This window comes from Dermacentor variabilis, chromosome 5 (genome assembly GCF_050947875.1).
Source record: "Dermacentor variabilis isolate Ectoservices chromosome 5, ASM5094787v1, whole genome shotgun sequence".
Taxonomy (NCBI): Eukaryota; Metazoa; Arthropoda; class Arachnida; order Ixodida; family Ixodidae; genus Dermacentor; species Dermacentor variabilis.
The window spans coordinates 80,938,823-80,958,727 of NC_134572.1; the positions used below are offsets into that span (position 1 = coordinate 80,938,823).

The 19,905-nt window shown below is 45.9% G+C and overlaps 2 protein-coding genes across 2 annotated transcripts in view; one reads left to right on the forward strand and one right to left on the reverse strand.

The window, feature by feature from the left end:
* Positions 1 to 309: 309 nt before the first annotated feature.
* On the reverse strand, positions 310 to 6,564 carry TfIIA-S (general transcription factor IIA subunit 2). The gene is made up of 4 exons (XM_075692968.1): positions 6,404 to 6,564; positions 6,049 to 6,153; positions 2,337 to 2,466; positions 310 to 487 (listed from the first exon to the last, which is right to left on the reverse strand). Exons 1-4 carry the CDS (start codon positions 6,473 to 6,475, stop codon positions 471 to 473), a joined length of 324 nt encoding a protein of 107 aa, XP_075549083.1. The 5' UTR covers positions 6,476 to 6,564; the 3' UTR covers positions 310 to 470.
* A 244-nt stretch (positions 6,565 to 6,808) lies between these two features.
* Positions 6,809 to 19,905, forward strand: part of LOC142582879 (ubiquitin carboxyl-terminal hydrolase 2-like) — a 262,205-nt gene continuing 249,108 nt past the window's right edge. The window contains exon 1 of the mRNA XM_075692974.1: positions 6,809 to 6,942. The gene's annotated coding sequence lies outside the window, so the exon portion shown is untranslated. The remainder of the gene's footprint in view (positions 6,943 to 19,905) is intronic.

The window sequence follows — 19,905 nt, forward strand, 5'->3', positions numbered from 1 at the left end:
CAGGAGAATCTGTTAGTGAATGTGACGCCTAAGTATTTGTATTGTTCAACTTCAGTTATTTGTGTGTCGTTTAGAACATAGGCAAATATACTAGGTTCCTTTTTTCTTGTTACTCGCAGCAAGACTGTTTTATGTACATTTAATGCCATTCCCCAAAGTTTGCACCACTTGGAAATTGCCATGATTATCTGACTATCATGATTATCATGACCAATGATTGCCATGATTGGCCATCTCTTGTTAAAAACAGCCTGTTTTGCAACTAGACCACCATAGCATAGTGTTGACAAAAGACTGCAGCACACTAGGCAATGTTCAGTATGTGTTTATACAGGCAAGCAATCTACATAAGCAGGGAGAAGCTGACAAAATGGTGATGTCCAAGGATGAATACACAAGAGCTGCAATGTGCACACGAAAAGCTGAGAGGATTGTCGGCTGCCTTCTCCAGGGAGCCCATTGTCACCTAGCTATGTCTGGTTTTGATCTGCAAAAGACAATAGGCAGACATTTCATTAAGTTATAACACTGGTCGAGGAAAAAAAGACAACTTTTCTTCATATTCCAATCTGACATACCATAATGAGGCACTATGCACCAGACTAATTAAATGTGTTGCCAGAACCATAATTAGCAGCATCCTCGAATGCAATTTGTCAGCACCAGTTGTATAAACTTCTGAACTGCTTGATAAATAGAAGCAACAAGTCCAGTTTCTGGGAAAATATATATTTGAGTTACAAATGGTGCTGAGCTGAAGCCCTGTCATGTAGTTTGAAAGAAAGTTATGCCATAATTGTTTGTGCCAGATCTTTTCTACTCTTGTAGTAGATATTGCCAGCTTCTGTTTCCTTATCAGAAATAGAGAACAAAATGTTTATCCAATGTATGCAAGAAAGGTCTGTTTGGGGAACCCATCGGCAGTATATAGCCATGAAGATTAGTTATTAGAGCTGTTACTATAATTCTAGCAAACACTAACGCATCAATCTTAATACCACTACTTTGCAATCGTAATGCTCACCTTTTCTGGTAGTAACTAAGAAAGCTGTGCTATTCGTTACTTTCAATATTTGCTTGGAAAACTAAAGCGAAACAATGATATGGTGCAACCGGCTGTCTTTAGGTCTAAAAGCATTGAAATGTAAATTGCATAAAATGTACATTACATTACATGAAATGTAAAGTTTCACTTCATGTAAACTGACCATTTGCAAAATAATGGTTACTAGTTGAGCATTTGCAAAACAGAACCAAATTGGTCAGAACTGCAGGTGTTCTTCTCATTATCACTTAAGCCAAGTAGTGAGAGAAGCTCATCTTTTAATGCACTGAGGCGCACATATCCATTCATGGTAGCATATCGCTTTCTCCTTTTCTTTGACAAAGGAATACATAGCTGCTCTTGAGAAGTGAACAGCATGGCTGGCAGCATTAAGATCATATACTACTCTTTCTGCACACACATTTTTCCAAAATGAAAAGCAGCCACCTTTGCCTTTTTCACAGTAAGTACTGTGTGGGTCATGTGACATACTAGATCTTACAGCAAAAAAAGAAAAGCTAACATCTTTCGCTTGCAGTAACTGCGACAAATTACTTGTAGAAGCCTTTGACTACACCACTGAGCTTTCTCCTCTAGGTCACTATGACTGGTCCTAGCATTTGCACGTCTGAAAACTTTGTGCCAGGTGCAAAGATCAAGTTTGATTGAAATAGTCAAATTTACTACCGTGCAGACGGCACTCAACTGAATGTAAATAGCTACATTGTATTTCTCTGTTCACACTCACAAAAACGTATATAAATAAATTAAATAATATAATAACAATATGACTCAAGATTGCATGATGACAATAATGATCACATTTTTATTTAGGGTTGGCTCGAACGCCTATTATAAAAAACGTTGCCAGATAATGCTTTTCATTGCATGCATTACTCCCTTGAGAAAAGGGAATAAAGAATAAATCACTGAACGATATTCTCTTTTAAAAAGTACACCATAGCTCCATAACTACTGACCAATATTTCAGCATGGAACATAGCACGCGCACAAACTCGAACACTCATACTTAACCAGGGAAAGGCTATTTATGCTTGCATAGAATGACTCCCAGGTCATAAACTAATCACTCAGCACAGGCCTTATGCCGTCACGGCAACGATGATCTATTGAGCAGTCTTCTCAATAAAATGGAGGCATTACTTTCTCGAAACTTCCACGTGTCTGCACAGCCTCTGCTAGCTATACAAGGATACTTAATAGACTGGCCCTCTTATTTCACAGCAGTGAAAGGAAGTCACAGAATAAGTTGCAAAAACTAGTTGCATACTTTTTCCATCGCAGGCAACTATCTTCACTTTGTCAGCTTTGACAAGCTCCTGGACTTCCCTGAACTCAACATCCTTCAAGACGAACGTCCAGACATTATCACAGAATCGGTAGGTGCTTAAGTGTCCAGCCTGAAAGGAAGATAAAAATTTAGTATTATGGCAACAACAAAGTAACGTAGGTGTAAGAAAACCATTGCAGAGAACGCAGTAAATGCAATAATGTTTGCAGATATTTATGATTTGCACCTGTGCACCTTTTATGCATGCATTACTGACCCACAACATGAAGAGACACTAAATAGGAACACTAAGTTAAGACTAATAATGTATCCTTTCAAAACTTGGTTTTTGTTTCGTTAATTTCACGGTAAGATGTTGAGTTGATGAGAAAATTAAGGGCAAGCTGTCATTCTTTGAATTTCACACCGAAACCCCAATGCAACATCCCAAATTTCAAGGTATTTTCTTGTGTTTGGGCCACTGTAACGCAGTAAAAGTTCTTGAAACTTGCTAAGTGCAGTCTTTGGCTCTTTTACAATAGATAGCAGTCTATATTTACTAATAAAAAGTTACACAGATCCGAACAGGTGCCGTCAAAATCCATGATGCCACGTAAAGTTGGTGCAGGAACATCAAGGTGGCTCCACCACCCATGTTATGTTATTGCATTTCTTATGGCATGCCAAGCCTTTTTCACAAGATAGGATTTATTTTTATATTGTACTAAGATAATCCACCAATACGCCTCAAATAATTTTTTTCTTTAGTGTCCCAATAACGATAAAAGAAAGGAGGGTCAGAGTGAGCATAAAACACCACTTGTCACGCTGAATGTTGCTGCCAATTATAATCACATAGCCATGCTGTGGGTAGTATACTCAATTAAATGTGCCATATTTCAGTGCTGGGGTGGAAGAGTACTATATAAATTTCATAAGATCCCAAAGCTTGGAACACTATGAACCCCTTCGTTCACCAGCACTTAGGTAAGTCAAATGCAATCTCGATGATGGATCACAATACTAGTAACAGACGACGCAGGAAGCTTCGGTTTCAGCAATTTCAGTACACATATCAACCCTCATCTTCAGTTACTTTTTACTTGTGAAATCTCACCAAGGGTACAAATAAACAACTTGAATAAACTAAGCACCAAGAAACTGTTCACTGAATTGAAAGTTCACTCAAGCAAAACAAACACATGGACTAGCTATAAGTAAGCTTCTGATTTTATAGTATATATAATAAAGAACATGCTGCAAATGTTATCCTCGGTGTTTAATATTAGTTGTTTTAATAACCAGTGCATTTCAGCATGAAAAGTCAAAAGACGATTAATTCTTAGAAAAAATTGTAGAACAGTAAAGAGAAGTGAATTCACCATTTTTATTGAGGATGAATTCTTAAAATCATTCAAGCCAATTTCCATGCTTACACACTCATACCATGCAGCCATAAACAATGCACATGTATCCAGAGATACTTTCATTTACAGGACAGCACATTTGTTAGTGTTTATTATCTAATTTTTATTGCTTTCCTAGATAGCCATTGGCCCAGTAATTACACTATGGAGCCTTAATTATCTGAGAGTACATTAAATACTAAATGTACTAAAAAATACTAAATGTGACCAGTTCTAAACGCACCTCAAATGCACCGCTCCTTCATACATGAAAAAAGCAAGCCACCATGTCACTGGAACCTGTTATGGTGTTCTCATGGTACCAGATACCATGGAAGCGTACACACACTATGGCAGTGCTGTCGAAAGCTGAGTGCATTCAGCACTCAACAGGACAAAAGGGGAAAGCATGTCCTGCAGACTTTCTGAGAGCAGCAAACAATTGGAAGGACTAATATGGCAGCTGTCAGCAACACAGACGCCTTTCTTACGCCTGAAGCTGCACTGCATTTCACATGCACATTGAGCAGGTTGTATAAAGGGTGCTGCACTTGCGCAAACATAATGTGCAGGGAAACTCTGTCACTCAGAAAAATTGAAAGAATATATTACGATTACAACGTGAAGCAATGCCACAAAGAGATCGGAAATGGCGCGCAAAGGTGGATACCTGCAGGGCGTATTTTTCCTTCGTTACTGTGAACTGCCCTCGCAAAATAAAGTGAAAGGCCAAGTGCGTGCACAATTTAGTTGTCCTCACTGCTGACGTCATTGTCAGCAAGAACGGCATCGTCTTCCATGGCACAAAGGTTATTGAACAGGCAGCACTTCAGGACTAAGAATGTGCTAAATCAGAGGAACAGAGACAGCACAAGGTGCACAGTGGCGACATACACAGCAGGGCTCGATACGTGGTAGTGATTGCGCTGGTGCTTTGTGGTTTAGCTCACTGCAGTTTGAAGTGCCAGAAAAAAATAACAGGAATAAACAAAAGCTTTAGATTTAAGTTACAAATCCAAATATAATGTGAGGCACATTCTCAGGACAGAAACCGCGGGGGAAGAAATCTTATATTGGTTCAAATACGGCAATAAATTATTTGTGGCGCTCTCAACGAATTAAGGCTTTGTACCATAATTATGGAGTCAAACTACCTAAGAAAGCAAGAAAATTGGGACACAAATTTTCATGGCAGCAATCCTTTAAAATTTGCAGTTTTGAGAGTGCCCTTTTCACTAGAAATCAGAAATCCTAAAGTGCCCAGAGATGACTGAGAGATTGGTCAATCTTCTGTGTTTGCAGTTCCAAAATATGGCGGTGTCGCTGCCGAGTTCTTTTGTGATCGCATGGTGCAAATTTTGCTTCCCAAGCAGATAGGCGAGAGCAATGCAGGAACAAGGGGCGCACACAGACCACTTTTCTTCGAGACGCGAACCCCTGTAAGCAGCTGAGCACTGTGCCAGGGGACATCTCTGCCCCTTAATAAGACTGGTGGGTTTCTGGCAGCCCCGAGGGATGCTCAACCACCACTAGGCTGCTGCTGCGGTACCATGCACTGGTATCAGGATCAATCCAAGGAGTCACCAGCTTCATTACACTGTGTCCAGGATCGGCTTAGTTGTGATTAAATGGTCTACAGGATCAGCCCAGTTTACTCGACCAGGGAGCTCTTCACGCAAAGTGGGGCGAAGCACCAAAGAAAGCTTTGCTTTAAAAAATACCAAACAACGCACTACGCAGCTGAGCAGTGAAATGACTTCAGTTTCATTTAGGTGAGTGACATGTCAGCTCAGCCTAGGGGCCAGAAACATTCTAAGCTCATGCTGGTTATTCCTATTATTTCTCTGCATCCACGCAGGGGCGGGATGGTAGTACCACTATAGTACAATGGCGTATACAGGCTGTTTTTTGTTAACATGTGCCCAGCTGCAGAAGTTCTCGATGACATTTATTGCCGGGCATAAGCTCTGGATGCCATTTAAAGACATTATTAAATATTCAATGGTCTTCGAACGCACTGCCGCGAGTGCAACCTGCCGCACTGCAATGTGCTGAGTGGACTATTCAAACGTTATTGCGGCTTTCCGTAGTGCTGACCTTTGAATCCGTGCTCTGACCGCGCGTACGCATCACTACGTCCCTCTCACCTATCTCTTTTAAAAGCTAAATTGACAGCACGAGATCATAGTTGAACAAAAAAAATCTCGTTGGAGAAAGTGACGTCATATGGGCAAAATCGGTAACGAGAGTGCCTTCTCCAACACTTTTTTTTTCTCACAGCATATACCGCTTCACTCAAATATTACCTTGAATGTCAATCTCGTCTTGACTCTATTTGCCAAGGCGTTGTTGATGGCTTTGTCAAACTGTAGGAGGACTTTCAAGGCGAGGTGAGGAGTGATCTGTCCACACTGCAAAAAAATCGAATGCAGCAGGTTGGTGAAAGCACATTTGAAGCGTTCACGAGCACAGCTCCTTGAACTTTTCCAGGTCTCCAAAAAGAAGCCTAGATTTGTCAAACAGGTTTTATTCGGTTCGGGAAACGTCCCTTGGCTGTGCGAAACTCCACAATTGATAGCCGATGCAGCTCTTCTCCAACTTTCGCCTCTCAACACAGTCGTTCAACGCGCGTAAGGGACGGTCTAAAACAAAATATCTTACCTGTATTAATTCATCTAAACTCTCCTGCAGAGTGTTTCCCAGCGTTGTGTTTCTATATAGCTGATAACTCATTCTGAAGTAAGTGCGTATAAAGTTACAGCTCACGACAAAGTTCACAAGCCGGCGCACCAACTACCGACATTAGACAATGAAACTACAGGGTTGCCAATCGGCCACGGCGTGAATTGGCTCAACTCGACTTCATTGCTGGTCACAAAAACGAGAAAAACGAAGTAACTTGAATAAATTACGTTAAGTACTAAAATATCGTAAGATGTTTCTACTTATTAAGTTTTTATATGACTTAATTTTGTTCGCTTGAACAGTAAAATATGATATACTCCGACGTATTGCCATGGCAACGCTTCGCTGCTTCGTTTCGTCGTCAGTGACGTCACTGACGTCAGAAGCATGTCTGCCCCTCTCCAAGCTGCCGCTCGTTAGCATAGAAACCGGGCCCTCCACGGGAGTGTTGTGAGCCGCTTCTAAAGGTGATACCAAAGAAGCTCGCCGGAGGAGTTTCTCTCCGTACATCTAAAGTGAGTAGAGAAACTATTTCATCTCGCACTCTCGCCGGCAGTGGCTGTCATCTGCAAGGGACTGCAGCTAGAGGCGACAGGCTCAATAGGGTCTCCGCGCGCCGTTCAATGAAGGCGGTATTTTGTTGCTCTCTTGGTGATTTTGATGCGCCATACCTTGATCCCGTCGTTTGGTTTCGGTACGGGGAACACGACACACTGAAGCCGCGTTATCCACGCTTCTCTTTTTCTAAACGCCGTGATCTGTTTATTATTTCTTATTTTTGTATTTTTTTGCCTTGGCGTGTCGCTGGACGAAACGACGGATGTTTATGTGTAGCCGCGGAATAATAAAAAAAAAAAATGCCCAATTGAACGTCTAAAGCATACCGGGCAAGATGACGAGTTAAATTCTTGTAAACGCCGCGGAATTATTCGTGTCACAGCTGTTTCAGTGTCACTGCGCATGTAAGAGCATTGGACGGCAAGCACACGACGTGCCGCAGGTTTGAATTAAAGATCGCTACCTTCCGTCAGCTACGAATGCACCGCATCAGATTTTCCGCAGCCCGCTTCAGTACCCGTAGCGTTCTCGAGCTTTGATTTTGATGCAGGCGTGTTGTCATCTGTGCATCCGCTGCTGACAAACATCGAAGCATGCACAGCGCGCACTTGCTGACTGCTGTAGTCGCGTAACCACTGGCGCTTTGCCCGACAAGGAAGCTGCGGAAGGCGCATCCGCGCCGCGGATATTCGCGCGGTGCGCTGCAGGACCATTTTTCGGAAGGAGTCAGCCAGTATGTAAGTAATATACTGCCGGCGACTGGTTGCAAATTGTAAGAAGCCCAGCCGGGGAACTGCGCGCCCGGTTTCGTGGAAGTCCGGCGCTCACTAGCGCGTTTTATGCACGCTGCGCTGGGCGGCCGGGAAGCTCATCCGTAAACACAGCGCTAGAGTTTGTTACCGGCGCTGCGCACCGTGCGCGCGACTAGAATACATCGCGAGCCGGCGGCGGTGACCTTGACGCATCGAGCGCCCAGCGCTCGTTGTCTTGGTGGCTTGCGATAGGAAACCTGCTACGGTTGCGCAATCAACCGGCGCTCTTGCCGCGGGTGTACGGTTCCATTCTGGGTGCCCACTCGCTTGTTTCTGCGAGTTCCCAAACGCCCTAACTTCATCGCAGCGATGTGGTGCTTTTTTTCTGACAAGTGTATTTCAAACACAGAGCGCGATATCGTTACGTGCGCGGTGCTTGCGTGACTTATTTAACGGTGGTGTGTTTTACCTGCATAGTTAACCCCGTCAGTGTCATAGATTAGTAATCGTTCAGCGAGTCTTGCGTGTCAGTTTAGAACAAACCAATTCAATTTATGTTTGTTGAAATAAAGTAGTTGCCGGGGTGTCGAAAGGGTTTCGGCGTCGCCTTTCTTCATATTGAGCATCCTCACTCCTTTTTTTTTTTTTTTTTAATCCGCTTGTATTGTGAAAGTTAGAGATTTGTTGTGCTACATTCGACGGCAGCTGTTGGACGCCATGCGTAGATTTTCGGCATGCTTAATTAAGCTTGTTTGCCCAAATTGCGATGCGTTGGTCAGTGCGAAAGAGAAATATAAGAACTGCGAGCCATTTCGCTATTTCTTCTCTCCTGTGTTTGTTCACCTTTACTTACTGGTAACATAAACGTTCAACTTCGAAACGGGTTCAGCGTCGAAGTTTTGCAGATTTCATTCGATGGCGGTGGCTCGCGAAATATCGCGAGCGTAAGCATGCGAGCCCGCAAGCAGACGTTCAGTCTAACGGCAGGCTTTGGGAGAGTGTTCTGCATTCCTGCGAAATGCTTGCGCTGTGTGACGACGCAGCGGCTATATTTAGTCCGAATAAGTTGCATGTGTGCATGCTTTCCCTCGGGAAGCAAGGTCGCGCTCGGCATCTCGTCGAGCCACTTGATTGCATTCATGACGACAATTTAATTCTTCGCATCGGGAGTCTTCCGCAGCGCCGAATTGGTTGCCTCTGCGGGCCGCGACCACTCGTCTGAAGGCTGCACACGGTGTATGGTCCACGGAAAAAGCGGGCGGTGATGGGAAAAGACCGTGATTAACAGCGGCCGATGTGTTCGTACGCATGCATGTGTTTATGGTTACGGTGTCGCCCTTAGATAGATCCTGCGCTTGTACGTAACCGTGCTCTTTTTCTCACTAGTCTTTTGACAGACCATGCACATTGAAAACCAGCTTGCGCGGTATAGATCGTGAAGAGCAAGCCTGACATTGATGAACTCGAGTTTTCAGCTTGCGCATGCATCGGAAAAGGCACGCGAGGTTGTTTCATTCCGTTATTTGTCAGAACAACTCCGTCTCCGTTGTGATAGTGAATCTACAGTGATTGCATCACACCAGCTACTGAAGCTTTATGGCCGGTTTAATTGTACTAAATTAACGCTGTCTTCGGAAATATGATATATACCTCATAGATGTACGACGCGTACCTCTCAACGTAACAATTGGTCGCACATAAGGGCAGGTGCACGGTTCCTTGTGCGAAGGTGTACAGCTTCCCACAACTTTGCTCATGCGGTCAATCCAAGTATAATAGGTATCCAGGCTGGGTTGCTTTCGGCAATCCCTGATCAGGTCTATATAGCTTCTAGCGCACTGTAATACAGCCTTCGGTGTTATGGTGGAGTTTATTTTAATTTTTTTTCGTCTTATTGCTCGCGGGAGCTCTGCGACACGCTGTGCGGAAGGATAAGCTTCCCGCACAGGTAAGAACGACGCTGTACGCAGCACTGTAATGCCCAGCGCTCAGCGTTTTGTCGTGCTGCAGTGTCGCGCGCGTGTCTTTTTCGCTCTGGGCTATGCACAGGTTTGACATATTTTGATTTTACGTGAATTCGCCGCAACGTTTACAAAGGTCTTGCAGAATTCCTATTCACGTAATAATTTTATAGTTTACAGCATGATACATCGGGTTTCACCGCTTAAGATATACTATTAAATGCAATTTACAAAATATAACCTTGTTGAGTTACAGAGCTGAAACTTGATAGTTTCGTTTTCTGAATATTTACTATTTCCAACATTTTTTAAAATTAAAATATCGACGACCTCAATAAAATACGCTTCCAACAGTCACTAGATTTTGACTTTTTTTTTCTTTTGTATGTAACAAATCTAAGCAAATTTTGTGTTGTGGTTGCCGAGAAAAACGATTTCTCATTTCCCATGTATTTATACAGGAGCCCCCAGCTAAAGTTTAATCGCCCTCGACCGTGCAGCGAGACAGAGGTAAAAAGGTTACAACTCCGTGTCTTGCGACGATGATAACGGGCGCGGGACATCAATTGGTTTCACTGTGAGAGATTACATGCAAAGGCTCACATTTGCGGCAAAATTCGAGGATACAGCACGCATCACGTAAATCACCCAATACGCGCGCGCATCACTCTAGTAACCAAATTCCTTAGTCAAGATTTCGATAGATGATGTGCTGATGCAGTGATCTTCATGTAGCCTATATTAGAGACGCTGCTGATGTATATTTATGAAATCAGTGGTTTCGTCGCGCGCTTTGCTCGTATTTCTGTGGCCTTCGAAGAGTTTCTTGCGTCCGAAAGTTCAGCTTGTTAACCACGCGTTGGTATCAATCATTGACATAGGAAAGCCTCGCACTGGACATTCCTGATTTCAGCATACCCGCTCTCTTCATTTGTTACCAGTGGCATCTTGGCCTTGCACGAGACCGGGATGCCACGTTGTCTCAGAGAGGCCCTATATAGACGGAGGGATTCCGCTCTGCCGACCAATGGCAGTTTTAGCAGAATAAAGTTTTGCTCCCCCCCCCATCTCTCTCTCTAATAGCCTAACCTACCCTCGCATTTCGATGAGGTTACTACGCAGGGGTTCCTTGCGTGCGCCACGCTCATTTGAACACACGCCGAAGAGGAGGCAGGAGGCTACACTTCGGAGTCGCAATGACCTTACACGAATAATGGCGAGCAGCGAACAAACGGAAGTTATCACGGGAGCCGCGTTTGAGAGCTTCGTTTTTCGACCTTTACGAGAGTCCGCGTTACGTGACGAACGAGAGGTAAATTGCCCCTCGTCGAACACAGCGTCTCACTGCTCATTAACGGGCTCAGATAGCAACTTCGCACCGAGAGGTGGCCGCACTTCATTAGTGCGACATTCGGATGTTGTTTCAAAGCGCAGCTATTTTAGGCACCCGTTCCTGCGTTGAGTGTCGGCGGAACCGGCATCACGAACGAACCCATCGAAGGATGAAAAAAAAAAAAGAAAAGACAGCGAACGCGGAGGATGAAAGATGGCAATAGCGAAGAGAGCGCGAGGAGGAAAGCGGAGAAGGAGAGTATGGCGAAAGTGTGGGGAGGAAAGCGGAGTGTCTCACAAGACGTGCTCCACGGCGGCGACCAGCTACGAAATGGCGCCTTAGTAGCTCCGCCGCTAAAGCTTTAGTCGTCAGTCGCCGATGAAGTCATTACTAAAGGTCATCTGGCGGGCGCGTCCGCCGATACCCTTTATGGAAACAATGCGCTGGTGTGGATTTCGGACCCACTGCGCACGCGCCATGACCCCTCCGCGCGAGCCACGCGTTTACACTCTTTCTGAACCGTGAGCGACGCAACTGGTGGAAGTGCTTTGTCTGCCGCTGTTTGAAAATGAGCTGCGCGAGCAGAGGTCAGCGCCACCGTGGAGAGGAGTCTGCCGCTCAGATTCGAATTGTTTGCCTCAATATATCGCGCATCTAAAACACCTAAGTAGCTGCGCTCAAATTTCGCAATTAGGTAGTATCGTAATTGTCGGTGAGCTTCACAGCGGAGCTGTATATGTCTAGCCTCCCATGTACTTTTCAATGTATGTGTCTAAAAATTCCTGCGTCCTCAATGAGGAGGCGAAGCAAACCGGTAGGGCATGTGCTGACACCTGGCGTAGCAAGAGAAAAGCTAAGAAACCGTCCAATACTTAGTTTCATTCAATAATTAATATAGAGGGAACTCTGACGCTAGTGTCTACGGGAGCTGCAATCGGGGCGGTTCAGCTAGCACGGAAATTATGGGAAGTACATGAATTTACCGTTCGTCGAGCCGATCGCTTATCAGGGACGACAGCGCTTCCTTTCCGCCGCTCACTTGGCCACGGTCCACGCGCATGGTTCTTTCGCACGAAGCGCGGTTGAAAGCGCTGCAATACGATTGAGCATGAGCGCAGTCACGTGGTTTTATTTCATATTTCGCGGGCTTTCTTTATACGCCGAAAAAAAAAATCACCACGCAGCATGTACGTTGACATAAAAAATTGGATTGGTCGTTTCTGAATCCCCTCTAGAATGCAACGAAACGCACTCGGTCCTAAGGTGAATAAGGAAAACCTTGCATAATTCATCTTAGTTAACTAATTAAGCGGTATATAAAGAAAAGATAATCCAAGGAGCGCCACATGACGGCAGACCATATGCCGCTGGTTTCATTCGGCTGCTGCTAACCACTTTATTAAAATCCTTCGTTAAAGTTGCGTGAAACACCCTATATAGACCGGCTATACACTGTTGCCGCTTCCCGGCAGCTGCAGTTTATACAACCATAATCTTTACCGGGAAACGCTTGCAGCGAATGCTGTGCGCGAAAGCGCGTTTTATGGTCTTTGTTTTTTTTTTTTTTTCTGGACGGCCGGCACTGCCGCGGACGTGGGCGCCATCTGGTAGTGCATCAAGATGACTTCCTCCGCTTTCCTTTTCGCGCTCTTCGCTATCGCAGTCATCTGTATTTCTCCTCACCCTTTCATCCCGTACTTTCATCTGCTCTCTCTTTCTCTCTGCCTCATGCTTTCACTGTAGCCTCATGCTCCGCTTTCCTGCTAGCGCCCTCTTCGTTATCGCCTTCTTTTATTCCCCGCTGCGCTCCGCGTTCGCTCGCTTGCGCCGACGAGGCACGCCGACGCTCAACGCAGGAACGGACGCCTAACTGCTATATATATATATATATATATATATATATATATATATATATATATATATATATATATATATATATATATATATAATGTTATTTTTGGCCTGCGCACGCGCTTACCGTATATAGGCAGCGAGCCTGCATGGTAAGCCCGGCGCTCCTGGATGTCAGCGGCAAACTTTCTTAACAGGTCACTGGGCGTCCGTTAACTGCAAGTGAAGCCCGACATACCATTATTTCCCTCCAAAACTTCGTTAAATCATGCGAAAGGATGAGTTCATTTTGCTGTTTCGAGATTTTAAACGCATTAAGCACTATGAATAAGTGTCTGGGAACCGAAAGCACTTCGGTAAATCGAAAATTTCTTAAGAGCTGGTCTTGGCAGATCGAAGTTTGACTGTACAAGAGTTTCGATGCCGCGAAAACGTATCCCTGAGGGCCGCACTGTTAGAAAGTTCCCCAGTGCCAAATTCTCCGTTTGTCTAGGTTTTATCATTCTCTGCTGGTTCTTCTACACTACGTGGATAGACGGACGGACGGACGGACGGACGGACGGACGGACGGACGGACCGACGGATGGATAGACGGATGGATTGATGGATGGATTAGGGGCCCTCATGATCTTTAATCAGTCAGTGGCCGCAGTGTAGAACGACCAGTAGAGGAAGTTGATACGTCTGTCTATACTCAGTTTGTAATGTGTCATTTCTTCACAGCAGCATACAGTTCTCAGTTCTTTAAATGCTTGAGTTGAGTAGTGCTAGAGTAGCGCTACAGTAGCTATTACTGACTGCGCTTATATCTAGTACGTGCCTAGTGCCCTGCGTGCTGCACAGAGGTAGACGTCCACCACTTTGTCGGTTGTCGTTGCAGCCACGCGGCCGCAGAGGACGTTCGGCTCGTCCGCGTTCTCGCTCCGCGAATATTTCGATATCGAGACATGCCTCGAAAAAGGGAAACGTATCAGCACTCCATGCGATTTCTGTAACAGCTGTTGTTCTCACGGCTCACTGAGCAACTGCAAGTTTTTAACGGACGAGAAGGTAGAAAAGGCCGCCTGCCGCAATATGCAGACGTTCGTCTCCTGCTGCCACTAATCCAGTGCGAAGTATGAAATCATAGCATAACAACGGACGCACACGCGCGAACATATACTCACATTTCAAGATATGAAAAGGGCTTTTGTACGTTCCTCTCCCAGCTGACAGCTATGGCACGATTTCGTTCTGAGCGCGTGCTCAAGGCCTGTGCCCTGTGTACATGGCGATTCCCCCCTCCCTATCTTTGCAAGCGTGCGGCGCTGTTATCATATTGCGGAAACGCGGCAAGGAGCCCACTAGAAGAGGGCTAGATCTCTTGTCGATCTGCCCTCTTGGTACGCTTGCACGTACAGCCAAACGTGACACCCCTTGCTCAGAACGCAGGAGCGATGCGCCGTTCCGGAGAGAAGTCGCAACATATAACTATACACAGCCGTTGTGCGTTCCAGGTATGGTGTACTCAGAACTGCGTGTCTTGCTCGTATACACGTGACTTCTCCCGAGTATACACGCGTTCTATCGGAGGCAGCCATCCAGCAGCTAACGTTCGAATACCGCCTGCTTTGCTTCGCAGCAAGCAGACAGCTCGCGTGTCGCGAGACAGGCGTGACGGCGGCTGCGTACGCGCACGGGGTGATGGGGTCGAGACGACCAACGTCATTGGTAGGGGTTGGTATTCTTGACCCCCGCGGCGTCGAGGCGGTTGTTGCGGTTCCGGCAGGCCGACCGCCCAGTTCTGTCAGCTTTCGCCCGTGGCTGCGGCCAGCGCGGAGTGCATGGGAGAGGGCAGGAGCACAGGCGCGTGCCTCGGACGTGACGTGGCGGCGCCCGGAAGCGCCGACTGTAGTCATGCTGTAGTCTAAACCAGGGCACCGGGCAGGGGCAAGTTGCTCCGCACTGTTGAGTGGTCGGTTTGGATTGGGTCCGCGGAAGGCAAAATCTGCGTGGGTTGCAGCGCAACCGGCGTATTAATCTTGATTACCTATAGCTGGGCTTGTTTAACGCGCAGCTAAATCTGATGCGCATAAGCATGCGGGCGATGTCGCTAACGCGCGACCTCATTCACTGCGGCAGAACGCTCAGCAGTAGTTATTTGTTTATATGTATATTTTTTAACATACTGTATATGTGTACCAAGCAGGATAGTTCGTTGAAAGCATACAAACCCATAAACAGAAATCAGTTATAGTTTCATTTTTACAAAAGATAACATGACGGAAGAGATAAACGTACGTCAACCAGGTGGCAATGCACAAGAAATGCATCCTACTATTGTAAAGATACTCCAAAACAGGTGAATAAAATATACACTAAGGGGTGGTGATAAAAGAAGTTTCTGAACGATGCAATCCAGTCGGTAACGTTTCCTTACTTCAAAACGTTAGTTCGTGCAAATATGGGTTTACTGTGATATCTGTGCTCACGACAGGAAGATGTAGGCCCAGCATGAACTGTACTCAAATAGTAAGCGAAAAAAAAAACAGGCTTCTTCTTCCGCGTCAGCTGGTGATAGTAAGTGTGCTTATTGCAAGTATTTCTGTAAGAGAATGGTGTTGCCTGAAGTGTTTGGTGGCGTAGCGGGTAGCTCGTATTTGAGCAGTGTATGATGTCTTGCGCTATATTTGATGCATGACTATTTGGAAGGACTACAATGGCAGAGCACGAAGTGTTCCTGGGATTTCCAAACCGTGATAGACCGTTTGCACGGTCTGTCACTTTAAAATGTTTACACCCCTTAAGGGGGCCGTTTTGTCCCGCAGCTAACCCCGTTATCCTTAAGGCTACAACAAATGTATTGCATACGACTAAGAGCTTAAACTAAAGATGCGGTGAGAGAGACTATACTTGAAAACTGTGTATTAATCATGACCATCGCTTGCGCACCGAAGTATCTGACATGAAAGTCTGACAGCGATAGCTATGAAAGTTTATTTCATGCATTTATCGTACCATCAATCGCAGCTATCACCGCGTTTATGCGCCACGGTATGTCACCCGAGAGGAAAACCTAATTTGTCTCGCATCAACTATTGTATCTTACTCCTTAGAGGTGAGGGTGTTAGCAATATGGTACAGGTCAAACACCTTTTATATGCCCATAATGGTGTTAAAATATTCTCCGTTTATGACTTGAAAACAAACGTTACGGCAGTAAGCAGATGAGGACGGAGTGAGACACAAACGACACATTGGCGCCCGCAAGTGTCGTTTGTGTCTGACTTCGTCCTCGTCTTTTTAGCGCCGTAACCTTTGTTTTTAAGTCATGAACCAACTAGCTCAGCAAAAAAGTTTTGTTAAATCGTATTTCTCCGTTTACATTGTGCCATACACTATTAAAAAGTTTACACCCATTGGGGCTTAACTTGTCCCACAACAATAATCGCCATCTGCCTTACTTCTGTTTCCTTTCTTGAGAACTCGGCGCTCGCTAATTTCCTGTCGAGAAAATGCTGTGTCACGATGATAACGCGTAAGCCATTAGTGACTTCGAAGTACCGGGCCTGCAGCGTTAAAGAAATGAAATGCGGACAGGACAGATAACTATTATCGCTGTCGGACAAGATACAACCCAGAGGGTGTAAACTTTTTTTAAGAGTGGGCGAGACAGATGACGATTATCGTTGTCGGACAAGATACAACCTAGAGGGCGTAAACTTTTTTTAAAAGTGTATAGTGGTTACAGAGAGAATTAATTGACTTTTACTTGTGGAGCATGGCCTGGTCGCGTCCATAATCGTGCTTGCTCAGAATCACACTTGTCTCATATCTGTAGCGGCACCGGAAGCTGTGTATCACTGTGTGCATGATTTCGTGTTTCTGCAGTTGTGCAGAAATTTATAGTTGCGGAGGGGCCGGTGACCTTATAGATGCGAATATTTTCCGTTTCCACCCAGATGAATCAATCAAGGTACGTACGTCATCCTCATGAAAGCTTGACAGCCGGGGTCAGGGTATAAGCCATCGCCAGCTTGCCCCCATTATGGTTTCAGAAGGTCATCTACGAGTATCACTCACTGTACGGGTCACACAAAGATCAGAACATGTTTAGCGCGGCCATCAGGGTAACTTCAGAAAGCGAGCGGGTGGCGAGAATATCCTTAATTGAAGATTTCACTGTTATTGCAAACGTTCCAGTGCGTCAACTCTAATGGAGAGCTGGTCGTCCATATCAACATTTCTTTTTCTTTAATGTGATTATTTCATTTGTTTGCAGTCTGACACCCACCGCGATAGCCGCTGCGCTCTTAAACAAATGTACACCCTTTGGGGTATATATTTGCCACACAACAATAATCGTCATTTGCCTTGCTTGCGTTTCCTTTCTTGAATACGCTGCGCCCGCTAGTTTCATGTCGAGAATGCTATGTCATGCTGATAACGCGCATGTCGTTCGTTACTGGGAAGTACCGGGCTCGCAGCGTTAAAGAAAGGAAATGCGGACAAGACAGGTGACGATTATTGTTGTGTGGCAAGATACGACCCAAAGGGCGTAATTTTGCTTAAGAGTGTATGGCGTTGCGCTGATGAGCTCGAGGTCGTTGGTTCGAATACAGTTGCATTTCGATGGGGAGCGAGATGTAAGAACGCTGGCGTACTTAAATTTAGGTGCGCGTTAAAAATTCCAGGTGGTCAAAATTAGTCCGCACTCCCCCAGTTCGGCGAGCCTCCTAAACAGGCTGTAGTTCTAGCACGAAAAACCTCGCAATTTATTTATTTAGTCTGACATGGTGCAACAAAAACCTGCGACCGCACTTCTCTGCAGCAACTGCTCATTCGAAAGCTATTATTATTATTATTATTATTATTATTATTATTATTATTATTATTATTATTATTATTATTATTATTATTATTATTATTAGCTGTTGCAGCATCATCATCGCTATTATTATACGGGGCTCGCCACCTGCTATGGCGAGCGCCGCCTCTTCTATGTTCCCGCAACCGTCTCCCCGTGAAACGTGACGTCACAAATTTCGGCAGCACCATGTGTTCACGCGAAAACATGGTGAAGTCCTCGTCGTTGCCACGACGTTGTGGTTCCTCGATGTGGGCGCGAACAGAAATTTTGGCCTTCCTTCTCCCCGCAGTATCTCTGCGATAAAAAGCGAGGGGGGGGGCGAAAGAAATAATGTTGGGCGGAAGCCACGGGAACATTATTGTCAAAGTCAAGCGATAGCTTGTCAGTAGACCTGCTGAGATGTGCTGCTAGTTAGGCCTTGTTGGCTTATGTCGTGAGGCATGTATAACCTGCGCTGTGACGTTACACTGCTTCCGCGATTGTCCCGCCTGCGTTACAAACGACAAGCATTGAGAGTACACACATCGTGCGCTGGTATCAGGATCATCCCACCAAGTTACCATAGGCCCAGTTTAGTAGGCCAGACAGCCATCCATCCATGAGAAGTGGGGCCAAGCGCCCCCGGTAAGCTTCGCTTTAAAATCGGGGAGAGTTACAAATGAGTACTGTATATGTAGGGTGTCCCAGCTAACGTTAGCCAAGCTGTCGAACGAAAAAAAAAATAAAAAAAAAGACACGTTGCAAGATGAGATTTCAAGATCTACTGTCGAGTTGTCACAACGCTCTCGACCGAACACGGTAGGTTTCATAATTGTATCTCTCACTGTGTTTTTTCTTTATTTAATTTTTTTTTTCATTGAACAGTTTGGCTTAATTTAGCTGCCAGACCAGCGGTGTACCAGCCTACCCACCGATTTAGTGGTTCTCTTTCATTTGGTTATAGGGTGTTCAAGCAAGCGCTACCGGTGGTACAGGTGTTGTATGCCTTGGAAAGTGCAATCAACGGTAGACGTACGGTTTAAAGGAACCTTCCCAGTCTGCCGTGAAGCTGCAGACCTAGATGGGGGAAGAGAGCCCTCGGTAATGGTGATGAAACGATTCGGCGATTCCGAGGAGGAGGAGGGGAGGGAGGGAGGGCGAGTGCACGGAAAGAAGTCAGTGTAGTGCGAAAACGATGTCGCCCGCCACGCTTGACACGCGGGCCGCGGCACTAGAGTGTAGCGGCACGCGTGGCCTGTCGTGTGTTCCGGGCGCCTCGCCTCCGATAAACGCGGGTCGTGGCGGCAGGGCTCGCGTGGGAGCCGGAAGGAGCGGCGGCGAGGGAGGGAAGACGCGCAGCCGCGGCGCTGCTGTCGATTTCTGCCGGCTAGTGCACATGCAGACCGTTTCAGTGACAGTGGCTTCCTTTTAGAATGGTCTGTAGCAGTACGACTTTAATGCGCCTGTGAGCGCGCTCGTGCGTGTGTGTTTAGCTTCGCCTTTATTGTCTAGAGTTCTGCCGCCGCGTTTCGTCGTTAATGCGATAGATTCTTTCTTCCTGCCTCTCTTTCTTTTTTTTTTTTTTTTTTTTTTCAGCGAAGCTGTATAGGGCTAGGTTCAGGACAAAATTGCGTGCGTCTATCGAGCCGTGTGGATCGAGAATTTCTCCCCATACTTGGGCCCGAAGATACAGTGCAATACCGGGCCGACCCGCGGTCGAGGTGAAGCAGGCTTTGAGCACTCAGTCAACTTGCAGAAGTAAGTTTAATATATTGAGACCACATACAACCCGTATCAGATATTAAGCTGCTGAGAATATATGCTGCATACACTGACCCGCGTCGGTCATGTCTACGTTCGTACCGCCCTCTCTTTGTCGGCGTTCCAAGCGCTTGCGTATCTCCGTTCCTCTCGCTCTGCCGTGGTGGCGGTCCCGTAAAAGCGTGCTGCCTGCCAGGACCGCGAGGCGGAAAAAACGGTGAACCGTCCATGTGGTACCGATCCCGCAAACTTGGAACGTTTCGCCGGAGTAACAACCAGGTTTTAGAGGGAGTTTGTGGGTAACCAGTTTTTTGTGGCCTGTGTTGTGTGTGACCACTTGTGGTTTTCGAGTGACCTCACAACCATTACTGCACTGCGGGACGTCGACCAACGCGCGATCGCCTTGGCTACGGTGAAGCAGTGTGTGCCCTCGG

What these genes read in the sequence shown, in the direction of transcription:
- TfIIA-S (XM_075692968.1), bottom strand. Translation starts at nt 6,475, where the DNA reads ATGAGTTATCAGCTATATAGAAACACAACGCTGGGAAACACTCTGCAG. An exon ending in GTTTAGATGAATTAATACAG is followed by an intron (nt 6,154 to 6,403) that starts GTAAGATATTTT and finishes ATTTTTTTGCAG; the next exon opens with TGTGGACAGATCACTCCTCA. An exon ending in AGACGAGATTGACATTCAAG is followed by an intron (nt 2,467 to 6,048) that starts GTAATATTTGAG and finishes TCTTCCTTTCAG; the next exon opens with GCTGGACACTTAAGCACCTA.